This window comes from Sciurus carolinensis, chromosome 15 (genome assembly GCF_902686445.1).
Source record: "Sciurus carolinensis chromosome 15, mSciCar1.2, whole genome shotgun sequence".
Classification (NCBI taxonomy): Eukaryota; Metazoa; Chordata; class Mammalia; order Rodentia; family Sciuridae; genus Sciurus; species Sciurus carolinensis.
Genome location: NC_062227.1, coordinates 23,522,259 through 23,540,963, shown reverse-complemented (window position 1 = coordinate 23,540,963; position 18,705 = coordinate 23,522,259). Strand labels below are relative to the sequence as shown.

The 18,705-nt window shown below is 36.1% G+C and overlaps 1 protein-coding gene across 9 annotated transcripts in view; it reads left to right on the top strand.

The window, feature by feature from the left end:
* Ptprm (protein tyrosine phosphatase receptor type M) overlaps positions 1-18,705 on the top strand; it is an 819,218-nt gene that overhangs the window by 512,389 nt on the left and 288,124 nt on the right. For 6 of the 9 annotated variants that reach the window (XM_047526250.1, XM_047526245.1, XM_047526248.1 and 3 more), the window contains exons 12-14: positions 7,572-7,845; positions 8,848-8,884; positions 15,696-15,770. In XM_047526250.1, coding sequence (XP_047382206.1) covers positions 7,572-7,845; positions 8,848-8,884; positions 15,696-15,770 — 386 coding nt within the window. The remainder of the gene's footprint in view (positions 1-7,571; positions 7,846-8,847; positions 8,885-15,695; positions 15,771-18,705) is intronic. The other 3 variants (XM_047526252.1, XM_047526251.1, XM_047526249.1) reach the window with 1 other exon arrangement.

The following is an 18,705-nucleotide window of genomic DNA, read 5'->3' as shown; positions in this document are numbered from 1 at the left end:
TCCATTTCTAGTTTAATGAGGAATTTCCATAATGCTTTCCAGAGTGAGTGCACCAATTTGTAGTCCCACTAGCCATGTATGAGTATACCCTATTCCCCATATCCTTGCTAACATTTATTATGACTTGTATTCTTGATCATTGCCATTCTGACTAGAATGATGTGTAATCAGACAAGGGGAAATGGAGGGGAGAGGGGATAGGAAAAGGAAAGACAGTGGAATGAATCTGAAATAATTTTCCTATGTACATATATAAATACACCATAGTGAATCTTACCGTCATTGTACATCTGTAAGAATGGAATCCTAACTAGACTAACATACATTCCATGCTTGTACAATTATATCAAATGGCGTATAATTAAAAAGAACCAAAAAGAAAGATACAAGTTGAATATCCGATAGCCAAAACACTTAGCACCCAAAACATTCCAGATTTTGGATTTTGTTACATTTGGGGATATTTGTATAGACTTTGCCAGTTGAGCATCCCCAATCCAAAAATCCAAAATATTCCACAATCTAGAACTTTCTGAAAGGATTCTTGAATGAAGGATGCTCTTAATTTGGTGTGGCTTTGATTATATTCTATTTCTATTTTTATTTCAATCACTAGGGCATTAAAGGGAACATACTTTCATATTAGTAACTAACCTTGAACTGTAATTTTCAGAAATATGTTATGAAATTATATGGTTAAATTATGATAAACAGGCGAAATAGGAAGTACAAAGCAAAATGTCTTCATTGTTCAAAGCAGGAGAAATCCCTCTTAAAGATGTTCTATCTAGGACTAATTTACTCAAAATGTGGTGCCTGTTGTGAAGATTGATGACAGGTGGCCTTTTGCAGAGCTTCTCGGCCTGAGTCTAATGTGCTGGGGTTTTTTTTCTTTTAATTTCAAACCCCCATAACTAAAGGATTTTTTTCACCCTGCCCTTTGTTCACAATATGGGGCTGTAATTGAGTTAATATTTCTCACCCAACCTTTCAGCTATAATTAATATTTTATTATAGCAGATTTTATCACTAACTAGCAGAGCAGCAGGGTATTAAACTGCATGCTTGCATGTACATACATGCACACACACATACACACACACACACACACACACACACATCCAGAGCAATAGTAACTTACTGATGCCAGGAAAGCTTTTTGTTATGAGTTATAGCTGGGAGAACATAAATATGCTTGTGGTGGCCTGCAACTCATCCACAGCAATTTATGGCCAGCCTTTTGGTCACAGCAGGACAAAGAGAAATTAAAGTTGCTAACACAGACTCTTCAACCCCACAGGTCTGTTCATGCTGGCAGTGTGTTACCAATGTCTGTGTAATGCTAGTTACCAGTTTTCATTCATAATTTATAATGACCAGGGCAATGTTAGGTTAACTGTTCTCAGCACCAGTGCTTCACACAGAACTCTAAGGGATCTTAGCCACTATGACAGTATGTTGAATTCTCACTTGATTTTAAACTGGTGATGTGCTTCTTAAAACTTAGTTAGATATTACCAGGTTGTTTGATGTTTTGGAGTATCATTTCAGTAAGTGTTGACAACTTTAGGAAAGAGCTACATCTGAACAAAAAACAGGGCAAGCAGAAATTCTGTATGGTTACATGGTGACCATTCTGTATGGTTACATACCACTTTAGTTATATGTTTATTTTGCATGTAATTAACATTTCTTTATTCTCACATCTCCTTCAAATTAGTCTTCAGAAAGATGATCAATACTCACTTCTCTTCTTTTTAATACAGTATAGGATATATGGCTTGTATCAAAAATTGCAAAACAAGGTAAAAGTCACCTTAGGTCCCATGAAATGAGCAATATTCAAAGTCCCAGAAATGATTCAGAAGTGACTCTTTTAAAGGAATAGCAAAAGCAGCAAAGGAAGAATCATTGCATTTCTCCTCTCCTCTTCTCCTTGTCCCTCCTTCTGTTAACCAGTTGGGTAGCCCTCTAATAATTCTGCTAATAAGAAACAGAAAAAATGGGTAAGAAAAATGGACTTAACAACTAAGGTTTTAATCTTGCAATGAATTAGGACAAAAAAATTAAGTCAATTTCAGATCTACTTCAAACTTCCTCTCAAAGACCTCAAAGTCGGGAAAAAACGAAAAACATTATATCACATTTGAACTTTCAAGTTTAAAAAAGTACATGAAAGATGTTCAGATGTTCTTTTCTAGGTTATACTTCATGTACTATTCTATATAAATGCAGATTTCTCATTCTCCTTGTAAGGGCCTTAGAGTTTTGTTGTAGCAAAGCCTAGCATAAATTAAACTTTAAATTAAATTTCATTCCATCGGCAAGTTCTGATAGAAGTGATGTTACATTTTTGGCAGATTCATCTTTACTATGGGTTGTACTTTAATATTACAAAAGCAGTGGAAAGATTTTATGTTACTTTAAATTCCAGAGTAGTAGTAGACCAGCATTAGGAATGGTGCAACCTTAATAAACAAAAGGAGCCTTAGTAATACATTAAAAGGATAATAGAATTTTAATTCAGCTCACTAAGCTAGAAACTTCTGGTTGGCTTTCTATGCTTGGGGTTTTTGCTTTTTTAATTTTTTAATCTTTTGGAAAAACCAGACAGTAAGATTTTCAAAGCTAGTTTTGAGATTATGATTGTTATGGGAAGATTTTACAAAATTGATTAGTGAAATGATGTTATTTGTACAGATGAAAAACACACCAGTCATACAGTTCAGTCAAGGTACCATTGACCTGGGTGCTAATAACATGTTAATTTCCATCAGGGAGACAGCAATGTGTGGCAGTTGGGCAGCAGAGAGGATTTAGCTATTTTTCATTAGCACTTGGACTTTGATAAAGGGGAATAGAAAAGAGCTGCTTGACCTTTCAGTGCTTAAATTATTAAAGAGCAAATAGATTTGAGGTCTGGATGCTTGCAAATCTAATTTGTCTTGTGGAGCAAGGATGAAAAGACATTCGGGGTTTGAAATTGCTCCAGTCAACTTAGTTCTTTCTTTAATATATCTGGAGATGAGTAGATGGTAGCCATTTAAAAAGTAATATGTCTGGAGTAGAGTATATAATAAAACTAATACCAGCTGGCAAAAGGGAGGCCCATTAAATGATCATTTCATTCTCTGATTTTCACCTAATCCTCATTAAATTGCTGCCTAGAGAAAAAATAACTTTTTAGTCCATATTCTCTTAGATGGTATGTAAATTACCGAAGAAAATTTTGTTTATGAAGAAATGTCTTACTAGGAAACAATAGATTGTATAGTTTGAGTTACAGTAAGGGATTGCCTGGCACAGAGTAGGCACTCAAAAATAATTATTAAATTAGTAAGTATGTGAACACATATCAAACATAGTAACAAGGTTGAGAAAAGAGGAATGAGAATTGAGAGATGGAGTTGAGAGAGCAGGTAGAGGAGAGAGAGATGCAGCCTTTGATTCCCCGCCGGGTTCATTATTTGTTGTGGGTTATCCAGGACAAACTTTTTTGTTTTTGTTTTTGTTTTGTTTTGGGGGTGCTGGGGATCGAACCCAGGGCCTTGTGCTTGCAAGGCAAGCACTCTACCAACTGAGCTATCTCCCCAGCCCCCAGGACAAACTTACATACTGACCAGCACACTCTTATCACAAAACTTTTTTCTTGATAATTTCCTCTTCTTTTTGCTCTTGTATTCAGGAAGTGACTCACAAATAAATTTAATGTTAAATTTAAGTTATCCAAAACACCCTTGTAAAAAGCAGTTTGCTCCCCCCTTACACATATAATTACATATTATGTGTAATGTACCTCCAGAACAAAATAGAAATGCCTTTTGATTATATTATGATTTCAAAAATACCAACTTCATAGCCCACTTCATTCCAAGATCATGAGAAACAAAAATGAATAAAATGTAGCCCTCTTCCTCTAGAAGCTTACAAGATTTTTGAAAATAATAATAAAATGATACCAATGGCTATCAGTCTTCACCAAAAAAACATATTTTTGTGAGTTTGGAGCAGAGTAAGAACATCTCAAACAGAGGGAATGATTGGAAGCCCCTGGAAGAGGGGTCAAGGAGGGTCTCTGCAGTTTATAAGAGGTTCCCTGCTGAGATTGTCCAAGTGCCCATCCTATTGGGAAGATCAGCATTTAAATAGCACACTTGAGCCCAGACCAAGGGAGGAGAATAGAGACTCGGGTTTGTATTTAAATTCAGGGACTTGAAAAGTCCAGAAGAGGCTGTGTGTGTGTGTGTGTGTGTGTGTGTTTTGTTTTGTTTTGTTTTGTTTTTACAGAGTAGATTTAGAATCAGAGGGAGCCCTTGCATGGTGAGAAAGGTGAAGAGATTCCAGCAGGTGTGTAAGTCACTGTGACTCTAGGAGTAGATCCTTCTCTGGAAGTGATTCATATCACAGACACAGATGGCAGAAGGGAATGAGGTCAAAGGTAACATTACCATCTATAGCTTCCTTGAAATGATGAAATGAAAAAAAAAAAACTTTACACAATGCTCAAAATAAAGTGATCATGGAAAGTAAAGATTGGCTTGTTATATTGGTTGCATCTGCAGGGTATTCCATTCAGGGCAGACGATTCATATCAATGCCTTAAAATAATACTTGTGAAGAAGAAATGCATCACCTGACCCAGTGATTAAGAACGTGATATGAGATGGGCTCCCCTGCCACTTCAGTAGAATAGCACTTCACCTCAGGGCCTTGGTCTTCACCTCAGTAAATTGGAAAAAATAAAACTTACATATACATGACCCGATAGAGGATAGGATAATTTCTGTAAATTTTTTGTCTTCACATTATCTTTGTTTTTCTGCTTTGTCTTATACAGGAGTTTCTGAAAAGTTGTTTTTATATGGAAATTTTGAAAATCATGTTATATAGCAAATGAACCGGAAAAGCTGACTCTTGGAAGGAAACCATTGTTAAAAATTATTTTATCAAATTAGGAAATTCTTTACAAAACAAATAATTATCCTTATGGGTTGTTCATTTTGTGAGAACAGTTCTTATATGGTGAATAAAAATTCTGGATTTATAAAATCCACCTTAGAGGGCTGGGGTTGTGGCTTAGTGGTAGAGCACTTGCCTAGCATATGTGCGGCACTGGGTTCAATTCTCAGCACTGCATATAAGTAAGTGAATAAAATAAAGGGGCATTGACATCTAAAAGAATTTTTTTTTAAATTTGCATAAGAGATCCAACTAATATTCTCATTTCGTAGGAAAAAATAAGACCCCTCAATCAATTAAAACCCCGAGTTGTTTGCAGAATTAGAGTTAATGCCTGGAACCATGCACTGACTCATCCCTACAAAAGCAATTTCAAGAAAATGTTCATGCTTTCTCAGTGCTGTTTTTAATGACATTTTGAATAAATTCCTTCCATAACTGCCATCTGTGGTTGTACTACTGAGCAGGTGGCCTTTTGTCTTTTACTTTGACCTTGACCCTTACTCTTACTATTGTATTACCTAATATGCAAATTAGTACTATAGACCTTCCTATCTGCAGCAGATACAATCCAAGACCCCATATGGATGCCTGCAGACACAGTGGGTATCAAACCCTATATGTACTGTGTTATTTCATACACACATTTATATAAAGATAAATTTGTAAATTGGGCACACCAAGAGATTAAGAACAACAGTAAGAATATAGAACAATTATAACAGTAAACCATAGTAGTCATGTGAATGTGATCTGTCTCCCTTGAAAGAATCAAGACAAATATTAATATTTTTGGATAGTGGTTGAGTGAAACCACAGAAAACAAAACAGAGATAAGGGGGAATTACTTACTGTATTTGCTGCTGTATCAAACTACTCTGAAGTGTAGCAGCTTAAAACAAACCTTTATTTTGACATGACAGTGTTGGCCAGCAGAGGGTTGGCTGGACAGCTTCTATTTAGTGTCTCTCAGTACTTCAGTCATCCGCTGGCTTGGCTGGTGACCTTCTGAGGCCATTCACACACATGGCTATCAACAATACTGCCTATGGGCTGGGAGCCCTTAGGACTGCCAAGCAGCGTGCCTATACATGCCCCCTCCTGCATGGCAGGTTCACACTGGGGACCATTTACTTGGTTGTCTTCTCCAAAAGAAGGCTTCCCAAGGAAACCAGGCTGAAGATACATGTATAGTGACTTTTCTACCACATTGTGTTAGTTGCACGTAAGTCATTAAATATAGCCAAGCCCTCCTCTTGGCTGAGAAATGCCAAGGTCTTTGCAAATCGTTAAATCACCATATCCAAGTATTTGTAGATGTACGAAGTCAAGGAGAAGGATGAGAGAAATCAAAGTCTGCTTTACCTCTTTATGCATCCTGTGTCCTCAATCTGGGAAGAAGCTCCCTAAATACTTTTCTTTCATGTATCATATCTATTATGCAGGGAGAAATCTACCAGTTATGGTATAACCTCTTACATGACTACACCCAGTAACAAGTCCCTACTTTTCTTTCTTCCTTTCTTCCTTCCTTCTTTCCTTCACTGGTGGAAATGTCAAGATTCACTTTATTGTCACACCATAAACCTGTTAGACTACCTGATTTACTGAGAAATCACTGTGATGTTGAATTGTAGTTACACAGAATTATAAATTGAATGGCAACACTCACTGTGTGACTCATTTTGCATCAAGTGGCTGTATTCACAGAGTAAATATTTGCCTGAATGCAGACTCAGAGTTCACAACAAGAAGAGCCATAAAAAGGCATTCCCCAGGGAAGTGAGGATGAGCTCCCACTCCTAATCTTTCCTCTTGGCATTAATGGTCAGCTGTACTCAGCAACTCTTGAATCACATCATTTTTGTAGGGAGCCGGGGTGCTTTTCTGTACTGTAAGATAAAGGCACATGGGTTCTGTTTTTCAGGGAGCACCTCATCCCTGCAGATATTGCTGAAGTGTTCTGTCGCATCCCTTCTTTATATGTGATTCAAGTGGCCTGATCATGGTTTCCTATTCCAAGTCACATGAAACTTCAAAGCTTGGCTTTTGAAATTCCAGTCCCTCATCTCCATTTTTCTCATGTCATCTCTTTCCACTGACCGAATATGGTCAAGGACAAAGGAATGTAAGAAAAGATGGGAGCCATAAACCTTAGTTAAGAGGAATCGCTCTGTGTTTCTTTTGTGACTTGTTAAAACTTCACCTGTGGTCATGCAGATGCCACTGAAGAGAAGAATGCATTGCCTTTCTTACAAACCTACTGTTAATATAATTTCATCATCAATAAGCTTAGAAATCATCATGAGGTCTTTGTGAAAAAGGATTATGTTAGGGTCCTGGTTACAACAGCAATTTCTAAATGTTTTAAATTATGGTGAGTTTTGTTCCTCTCAGTAAAGTATTTTGGGTGAAAGAATTCTGAGGGAGAGCTTAAGCATTCTCTTTCGATGAGCAAGCATCAAGTGAGTGGCCCTTATGGACCAGGATTATTGACTGTGTTCAGTGTGTTCCTTATTTTAGATGTGCCATGTGGTTCCTGCATTTGAAGGCAGATGGGATCAGATCAGTTAAAAGACATCACTTACGATTCTCCCCCTTTTGTTTTCTAGTGTCTATCAAATAGTTGTTGAGGAAGAACGTCCTCGAAGAACTAAAAAGACAACAGAGGTCTTGAAGTGCTACCCAGTGCCCATTCATTTCCAGAATGCTTCCATCCTGAACTCACAGTACTATTTTGCTGCAGAATTTCCAGCAGACAGCCTCCAAGCAGCTCAGCCTTTTACTATTGGTGACAACAAGACATACAATGGATACTGGAACACTCCCCTCCTCCCCCATAAAAGCTACAGAATTTATTTCCAAGCTGCTAGTAGAGCCAATGGGGTAAGTTTTATAGATGACTGTTTACCAGTGCTATTTTGGGTTATTAATGTGAACATAGTTTAAGTAAGATAGTAGTCAACAAAGGAAGTCATGTGTTTGTGTGCTTTTACTTGTAAACAATTTTTTCTCCTTTAAAATTATTTTCATCTAGAGAAATTTATGGCAAGAAATGAATATATTCTTATATTCCTCTTTTTGGGGGGTTTAGAAAGTGTATCATCACAATGATAGTTTTTATTTTCAGAATTTTTATTACCAAAAGTTGGCTAGACATTCTGCTTAGGTTACTCTTTTACAGGAAAACGTTGTAGCTACAACACATACATTCAGCTCATTTAAAGTTTTGTGAGCTCCACAACATCTGTCTTTTCAGCATATTCTGTCCCATTTCTTTAATTCCACAAGACTATGCTTCCTATAGCTCTGACTAAATTAGATGTCTTTTTTTTTCTCTAAGAGAAAACAGCTTAAGGAAGATGAGGTGAAACAAAGTAAAAACTATCATTGAGACCCACATCTGAAATTTGTCACCTTTCCTGTTCATACCAACTAGAGCTCGGATAAAATTTTACATCTCATTAGCCAGAAGGGAACATTTTCTAGATTCTTCCATTGATTCCCTCCCTCTTGGCACAGGTCTAAGTATCAATGGCCACTTAACTTTTGCCAGTGAAAGGAAAAATCTGGAATGTAGAATCCCCCACCCCCACCAGTGCTGTTTGAACAGGGCACAAGGATGGGTCTGGGGAAGCTTTCAGCTTCCACCAGGTGGAGATCATTTTTCTTTAACTCCACATCCTCATCGGGTGCAGTGTTCCCCAACACCATCTGTACTGGAACCAGAAAATGTATATGAGATGGTTCACTGAGTAAGTGTGATAAAAGCCATCCCTGAAACAGTGAAGTCTTTCCTTATTGGTGTCATTCAACTCAAACTACAGATAATTCTATTGTTTTAAATAAAACATGAATAACAATTTCCCCCCTCTTTATTTAATACAGGAAACTAAAATCGACTGTGTCCGAGTGGCCACAAAAGGTAGGTTGAAATTGTGGGAATATCTTCTGACTTACGTCTCTTAATATTTACTTCAGACTATGTTTCAAACCCTTTTGCAATATAAGTTCATTAAAATAAACATGTGCATGTTTCTGTGTTTATGTATCATATCTATATGCATGCATGTATATACATGTAGATGTTTTAGGACTTATGGCAGTTAACACTGACTATTTCATGTAGATACTTTTTATAATTACAGTCCACATTGCTGTGTTCCAAGCAGTTTTCAATGTTCATCTTTTTAAAAACTGTTCTAAAATATTAATTTTATATGATGACTATACACATTATACCTATTTAGGTAATAGTGCACCATACCTATAAATACTACATTTAGAGAGTCTTAATGTGCAAGGGAGTAAAATATTTATGCTTCCCCCTTCTTTAATGAGATGAGGTCTTGCATTGTTGCCCAACCTGGCCCAAAACTCCTGAACCCTAGTGATATTCATTCCTCACCTCCAAAATAGCTGGGATGACAGGTGCATGCCATCAGGGCACACCTGCTATTTTTCAGCAGTGATCTGATTATAATAGCACTATAAAGTCAAGTCTGCTTGGGCTTTTCTTTTCCCTAATGATGCTTGAGTCCCAATAGCCAGGTGATATTATCCTAGAACTTCTGTTTCCCAGACCTGGTTAAACTTCTGAGAAATGTGATCAACGATGAGCTATAGATAGGGGGAGTCACCATGTGCTGCTCATACAACACCTCCTAAAGAAGAAGGTGCAGATGCATGTACTTGGACATGAGCAGTAATCTCTCATCAATCTTAAGGTGATAAACATTACACTTGGAAGTGCATGAGAAAATGCTTTGAGAAATATAAAGTGTCTTATTAAAGTGAGGCATTAGAAATTAACCCTTGAAGTTAAATATGCTCTTTCAGACCATAGGGGTAACCATGAGGTCCTGTATGATTTAACTTAGAAATAATGAGAAGAAGGCATCACTGTGTCTGTGGCACAAGATCACATCAACTCTTGCTGGATAAGCGCTGTTGGATAAAATTATCCTTTTGTTGTTGTTTAACTGTCAGGAAAAGTTGGATATGCCATGAATATTCATGTATATCAAAATCTTCATTGCATTCTTGCTTCATGAAGATACATGACTTTTGCATTTAGTGTTAACAAATGTTTATTGTTGGCAAGTTATGTGCAGTCATTGTGGAAGCTACTCACCTCATTAGTAATTTGTCCTCATGGGCTTATTGATCTATTTTTAAGAACCTATTTTTGCGGCTTTTAAAACCTTCAATTCCGTATATCATATTGTACCTGATGAATACCTTTATTTATAGGAGTAAGTTAGTAATAAATGAAACTATAGTTAATATGCTTCATCAGCTACTTTCTGTTATCACAGTATTACAAAGCCCTTTAACCAGGTATCTGTTCAGGATCTTAGATCTACAGCTCATGGCCTGTGTTTGAGAACAGGACTTTTGAAATATTGCATTATTATTACACACCACTTACCCTTATGGTCTGAAAAGGTAAATCTAGTCCCAAAGTGCCTAATTTATAATGCCCTGTGTTAACATTAGAGTGGACATTTTTTAAATCACTTTCATACATGTGTTCTTATTTACTTCTTCACCACTAGTATAAAAAAGGAGACAGGCACTTCTCTTATTTTTAAGAAGAAGAAAATGTATTCAGAGATGAGTGGACTTACTGGGGTCCCAGCTTGATCCCAAGCATTTCGACTCCTACCCCAGGTTTCTTTCACTGTGTCTCATGGTTTTTCACCCAGCAGAAAGTCTGGCCAGTTATGCTATTGTGTAGTTTAAACTTCTGACCTCCACTTTATTAGAATTGAGTTACTGCCCAATCTGCTGTGACAACAATGAAGTATTTCTCATCATGCTGATTCACATAGTTAAATAATTATATAAATAACACACGAGTAAGTATGGAAACCTGACAAGTTTGCCGTTTCCACAATAGATTGAATTAGATGGTGATTTGGATCATTTTCTTCCATCAGCTAGATTTCATCAATATTGTAATTTGTTTTTCAATTCACCAAAGGATGATTAGGCAGACAGATGACCTGATTGACTAAATATTCCCCACTCATATTTTCTGAATCATTTGCAAACTTTTACACAGCAACAGATTCTATCCAAATAACCTCTTTGGGGGAAATAGGGAAACAGATTTTAATATTCACTGCTTAACATTGTCATTTGTGTTTCATAAAATCATAGTACAGTAGGAAACCTTGGGACATAATCTCCCTCCAGGTCAAACAACACCATTGTATGCTATTTAGTGAAGTTCTACATGGACAGATCCAGCAGTTCCCCCTTTGCAACACAGCATAATGTTCCACCACCTTTATAATTAGAAAATTTCCCCTTCTTTATACTAAAAATTGTTTTTGCAGCACGGGAGGCCATTCTATCTTGACTCTTTAGTCTAAACATTGAAATAGGTACATTATCAGTAATAGGTACTGTATCAGTACTGTGCAATAAAAAAATTTTGAAATTTAAGAGTTCACACATCCTGTGTGTTTTGCCACATACTGCTGACAGCATGGTGGCTTAATTGAGTTTTCAGATATTGAACTCCTTTCCTAAGCAGCATCTTAAGTGCACAGATTTCAGTGTATCTTTATAGAGAAAGTATGGAGGTGGATTTGTTTTCACAAAGAAATAGTTTATAATTTCAAGTAAGGGTCTGTCAAAAATATATCTCATACCATTTATAAATTTAAAGTTGTGATTATTTTAATCATATTCCAAAGATATATTTTGACACTCATCATCTCAAGTATGGTCTCATGGAAAACCTAAGATATGTTATTACATTTCTTCATGTTTGGAGGATTGCCTTTATTTTTATATATTCTCCTTTAATTTGTATGTCTAAATGAGATGCCCATAGATACATCTAACCTCAGTTTTTTGATTAAAGACAAATTCATCCCAGAACATTCCCTTTTGAGTTAAAAGATGAAGGCATTATACAGTAGGGTATGAGTGATGTTTGGATGTGACATTCCCAATTTAATCTGTACCATGGAGTGAATGCAAAAGCTATTCTTAGATTCTCCAAAATTTTTTAAAATTAAACTCGAATTTTTTATAGCTGGATTCTTTTAATGACCATTTGTTCCAACTCTTTCTTAGTAGTTAGTGTATGTATTTTCTTTGACTTTTATATACATTATGGCTACCTTATAGTACTGGTCAGGTGGAAACTTTTTATTTGAATTTTGGAAGGTTTTTTATGGATGATCAACACTGAACTGACAGGGTATGCTTAAAATCAAAGTGCATCTTATTAGTAAATTAAATCTTTCGTATTGTGTGGTATATTCATTCTAATTGTAATGACAATTTAAACTATTTACATTACATTAATCTTCTGTAAGATAATTTATCCATTATATGATGCTACCTATCTCTCTCCTTGACAGTGTAACCATTGATGCTTTCCTCTTATCCGTGTGTACTTTTTAAATTATTTGAATGACTACTATTTGTTAGGCATAGACTAATCTATAAGAATCCCAAGTACAGATACGTAAATATACCAACTTTTGAAGATTTTGAGTTCATAAAGTTTCGGGGTTTTTGTTTATTTATTTGTGATTTTTGATATGTGGGGGACAGGAGGTTCTATCTTTAGTTTGTTCTTTTCTTGTTATGATTTGGCTAATAGCTGTGTACCTAGAAGTCAGAAAAACATCTACATGCAAACATATGCTAAATTCTTTTAAAAAATACTAGAGATGTCAGATTACAAACCTTTCCACAAAAACAAACTACTCTTTCCATGTAGTATTCACCTTAAGGTAAATTTTTTTTGTGTGAAAAAAATGCTTTATTGTAAGTTTAGTATTTTATTTAACTCAAATTTGTACCGAATGGGAATATGCTTTACTGGAAGACCTTGAGGAAACTTTGAAGGATTTCTATTGTTCTCATAAAATTTCTACACATGTTCAGAAATGTGAATATTTCTTTTTTTAATCACTAGTCTCTTGGAGAAGTTTCTCCAGACTGTGTTCCTTTTCACGCTTTTGTTCCAAGAACATCATTTCTAGGCCATGTTGCTACAGAATGAATGAAATTGTACTGATAAAAGGCTGAAAGAATGTCGAGATGTAAAGCTAATTACGATTTCTTTTAATTATTCATATTCAGTACCCAAGAAAACAAATTATATAGTAAGGACACTCATGTATGGTAATCTGCTATTATTTAGGCTGTAAATTTAGAAATAAGAACATGTACATACAGCATTCAGAATTTCATAGAGAAAAGTTTTTATTTTCTTAAAATAGTCTGCATAATGTACATGAAGAGTATATTAAGACCCCCTGAGAGGTTCCTGAAAAGAAGAAACCTATAAAGTTCTTCTGCCCACATGTATTTGACCCGAATTATTTTTCAAAGATTACCAGGATCATGCAAAACAGTTTGGCAAATGCCAAATCACTGAATTCCAAAAGATCCCCCTACATGCAACTGAAATGGCACTTTAGATATGTGACCTGTTCAATGCATTATTTACTTTTCCACACACAGCTCCATACCTAAGGAGACCCTAATTTTATTATCATCAGATGTTGTCTTCAAAGCGTAGGATTGAAATTTGTAACTTTATTTTGCCAAATTTAGTGCTACTCTCTTTTATAATACATTCTTATTGATATTTCAAAGCAGAAATTAGCAATCTTTTATGACAAAGACCAGATAATAAATATTTCGGACTAGGGATGTTATGAAGCCTTGGGTTTAATAACCAGTACAGCAAAAAAATAATGACAATAATAATAAATTTGTATTTATTTATTTATTTATTTATTTATTTTAGGCTTTGTGGGCTGTATGTCACAACAGTTGAGCTCTGCCTTGCTAGACAAAACAGTCATAGGTAACACCTAAGTAATTGACCCTGGACATGTTTCAATAATTTTTTTTTCCTCCAGACTGGTGAACAAGCCCACGGGCACTCTACTATAAAACTACATCCCCAGCCCTTTTTATTTTTATTTTGACACAGAGTATTGCTATCTGGTCTCGAACTTTAGATCCTATGGCCTCAGCCTTCCAAGTTACTGGGATTTAGAGGCATTTATCACTGCACCTGGCCCAATAAAACTTTATTTGTAAAGGGAAGAGGTATGACTAATGACTCATTTTAAAATAATTTGTAACACAATCAAGCATTTTGGTTGAACTAAAAACAGTATTCACAAATAAACAGTTTACAAAGAGGAACACAGAGATTACATAAATATCCTTACTGACACACATGCTTTTAGCCTTGGATTTGTGGATGCCTGACTGACCACCATAGTGATTTTCAAATAACATTTTGTTCAGATCATTTACCTTTTTGGATGTTAGGAAAGAGTCTGTTTTTCAATAAAACATCATTTTTCTCAAAAGTAGAGCAGGTCAGATCTTCCTGTAAGTAATACATAACAACATAGGAATATGAGTTAAACAACTATAATCTATGACCAAGCAAATATATTATGTATATAGACCTTGGAATTGCTCCCAATCTCATAACAAGTCTTAGAAAAAACATTTTTTCATGTGCAAAGTATATCCATATACAAAATTGCAGAATATGTCATCTCTAGAAAATTGTCTTGGTGTAATGCATTGGGAACTCTATTCTCTGACCAAACAATTTGTTCATCTCACTTAGCAAAACTAGAATGAATTCATTAATAATGTGTAAAAGACTGTCTCACCATTTTTAAACTCAGTTGCTGCAATTGTGTAGTTATAAGAAGCAACACTGAATGATGCAGAGGGATATTTCAAATATTATGCAGCAGCAGTTTGGGGTTTAATTGTCTGCAGATGGTAGATGATCTATTTTCCTTACTCGCTGCCACATTTCTAATAGTGCCCAGGCTGTTCCATGTAAATTAGTAATCTTTCATGTAAGCCTGTCCTTAATTTCCCAATATTTTTTCTTTGCATCATTTTCCAGCTGTATCATGTTAGAACTGATGTTTTAATTTCCTTTTTTTCAATATCTGTTTGTCATAAATGTTAACCACTTACACACAACTGTAGAGGTGTGCAGACAAACCAAGAAGCCAGCCCAGTCCACTTGGAGAATCTTAATCATGTCTTCAGTAACATGTTACAAGGTTATAGGAAAGGCAATTAGTAGTTTCTGTTCTGTTTTTAACTAATACTTTGAGACACATTTTCTTATTCTCTTAATGTGAAAAAACAAAGATTCCTAAATGGAAATCTGCATGCAATGTAGTTACAAGAGAAATTGCTGTGCATAAAAACGTTTTTAGTGAAAGAGGATAATATTCTTCACAAAGGTGATTTTAGCAAGAAGAGAAAATATTGTGACTTAAGCAACACATTTTAAATAACCTTATAAATTAGAACCCTAACGTTTGAATCATCAGAATTAGCAACAAATCTCCACATCACACTGGATTGCAATTGGAACAGTTTAGTCTTCAGCTTAATATAGGACTAACATTTTTCATTTTACTTTATTTTTTCTTCAGTTGATCTATCTAAGATCTCAGCCAAAACTTGTAATTGTTTCAGAGTTAGAAATCCAACTAACTAGCTCTTATTAAGAGAAAATTAATACAGAAAATTCAACACCTTGCTATTGTTTTTCCTTGCTTTTTTTTTTTTTTTCCTTTTTACTGTTGTTGGAACAAAGTTGAGACGATTTGATATACTGATGGGGATTCTTCTTGCTAGCCTAGCTTCAGTCTGGCTTTTTTTTCCCTCATGCATGCTGACCTGGAAATCCTCCTTTGCCTTAGCTGCGATAATCGTGACTCAGCTTACAACACCTTACATTCGCATCGCCCCTGCTGCAGGCGACGGCCAACTAACAGGTCAGATGTTCAAGTATAGATGAGTCATCTTGCCCATTTCCTGCTCATTTTTCTCAGCTTTGTTTCCCCTTTACATTTCCTCCTTTGCTTAAGGCCTGTTTACAATGTTTCAGACCTTTGGTACAGACCTGTGCTTGTATTAAATTAAGTGATATGCTTGGCCTCTTCCGTGTGCACATTTATATCCATGCATTAAATACAACTCCACTGCATGTTTTCATTGTGTGTTTGGTCTGTTGGTATGTTCCTTTCTAGCCTAATGTGATATAGAAATGAAATTTGTTGGACTTGCAATAGCAATGACATCAATTCACAGGATTTCAAAGTTCATAAAGATGTATTTCCAGTTTTCCAAATTATTCTAAAAAGGCATCGAACCCTGAGAGTGAGAGAGGTTTATTTTTCAGGTAGTGTCTAGCTTCCACTTTTCTTTTCAATGCACAATGCTGTCTGCCCATATTATTAAACAAAGCCACCCCAAAACATTTTAGAGCAATACTGTCCAAACCGCTTTTTATATATGCACAATTGTTGCAGAGCTTATAGATCCTTGTTTCAAAATAAAGAACTTATATAGAGCAGTATGCACATCAAATGCACTGATTAATTTAGTGAACTTTAGTCTAGTTGAATGGCTTATGGTCATGGAGCTTAATTGGGTGCTTCTGTATTCCCAGAAATTAGCTTGTCACTCTTAATTCCTCTGAAGATTCATGGACATCTCTATAAATTCATGTAGGAGAGGAGTCTAGTAAAATACTCCAAACACCAGGTGAGTAGGGAGTGAACTCCAGAAAACTTTTGTCTGACAATCAAAGCAAGTCATCACCAAGATTGCTAATTTAATCACATGGGCAGGACTCAAAATTCTGATCTCAGAAGGAACTGTGATAGTGTAGACTATTGCATATAAGTAGGCATGATTAAAGCCAAGTAGGAAACACATAACAGCCTTACACATAATTTCCCCTCCAGCAATTGTTTTTTGTATAAGAAACTAGGCAAAATCCCCTAACATTTAAGGAAATGATAAAACTTAGCTTAGGGTAAGAAATCAAAAATGTTTAGATCATTCTGTGAGCTTATTAGTTTGTAAAATAAAGCAACTGAGACTGAGGAAAAGTATAGACTGATCTGATGAGGTAAAGAAATGTAAAATAATTCTATTTCCTTCTCCACTACATTTCTGTACCTATTTTTAGTTCTCTATGTCATGACCTAAAAGCTCTAAGTTTTCTTACATGTGTTTCCCCTGCTCTCCAGTTTCTGTTAAGCATATTTCTTGTAATGAATAAAGTTCTCCTTGTTACATACTCTTCCTCATCCTGAACTTCTGATGTGTTCTTCCCAACTGGAATAGTACCTGAGGTTTGGTTTCTATCTTTAATGAAAATCCTTCTCCCTATAACCCTGATATTTAAAGATTGGCTCATGACACTGTGTGTAGGCTTTGGTGTCCACCTTGAGGGTTATTTGAGATCCTTTAGTAAGTCTGACCCCTTCTCTCCCATTTTATCTGAGCTGGCACCAGTCTTGTCAGAACATCGTTAAAATGGTTGGCCCCACACCATAAAAGGAGTATGTAGGAGAAACATAGTTAAATAAATCCCTTTTCAGTCTTTTCCTATAATCCTGTCATAAAATGAAGCATGGTGTTTACTAGGTGTGAAGCAAGTGAAGCTTTGAATATTGTATGATGGAGATAGCTCAGAAAACAGACACACTCTAAGACTTTGAGACCCAGCACAGGTTGTTATTTGGAAGTAGTCTGTGAAGGGCACACATTGTCAACACAGTGTATAGCTGCCATCTCTCTAAGGGCTGCATGTGGTCTGCATCATTCAAAAACCAGTGAAAAAATGACTCCTGTTCTTGCTTCTATTTGTGCTGCTGGTTTTCATGATGGTTCATCTTACCAGAAGAAATGCAATATCTCTTTTGCATTTTCCATCTGAACCAGCCATCAACTTTGATAGCAGTAACACTGTCTTTTTTAAATAGATTTATTCCCTAGTCTAGAATGCAAGCCTGAGACTCAATTCATTCAATCATTTTTGACAGTTATTCAGCAACTTCTGTGTCAAGGTATGGATCAACAGTTCTTACAAAGTCTTACTTCATATGGTTGCCCAGACATCTTGGTATTGGGTTTCTTAGCATCAGTAAACTTCTGTACACACATACTGTCATGAATGAAAAAAAATCATATCCTACTTGTCATTTAGCAAAGCTAAGAAGAGACAGCAGTTTTAGAACTGTTGGGGGAAAACTCAATGCATGTTTCAAAACCTTTACCCTCACGTTGAACAGCTTAGGAAATGGCCAGTAAGTCAGCTCTGAAGTTTCACATCAGTGACACCTTGAAGAGTTGTAGTTTTGTTTACTAGATCAACCCTTCCCTTTCCGGAAGTCAGGAGGTGATATGGAAGGGATGCATTCCGAAGAGACTTTAGCTTTTTTGTTGTTCATTTTAACTGTGACGACTGACATCTTGCCCCTTGAATCCTGTTCAGCACTGCCCTTCCACTCAGTAGCTTCTATGGGATTGTGAGTCCTTGACATTACTGTTCCTCTTGTACTAGCTGGCACTGCATGCTGCCTAGGCTTGCCTTGCTGTGCTTGGCACATCCCTTGCTTGCCCACCACAATAAAAGCACTATGTGATTGAATTTTTTGAGCAAATGGCCCCGATGCCAGGAGGGCTCCAAAGGAATGCCAGGTATAGAATGCAAGCATGTTTCATAGGAGGTCCTGATGTTGAACTGGGGATTGTTCTTAAACTGTTGTCCTTGGTCAAAAGTGAGAAATGCATCATAACGTAATGCAAACACATAGACACAGGTTTAACTGAAACAAAAGCTTTACAGATCCTTCTGCCAGCACTACCCACTGCCTGAGATGCCCTCTGGTGTTTTCTCTTCTGTTCTATCATACT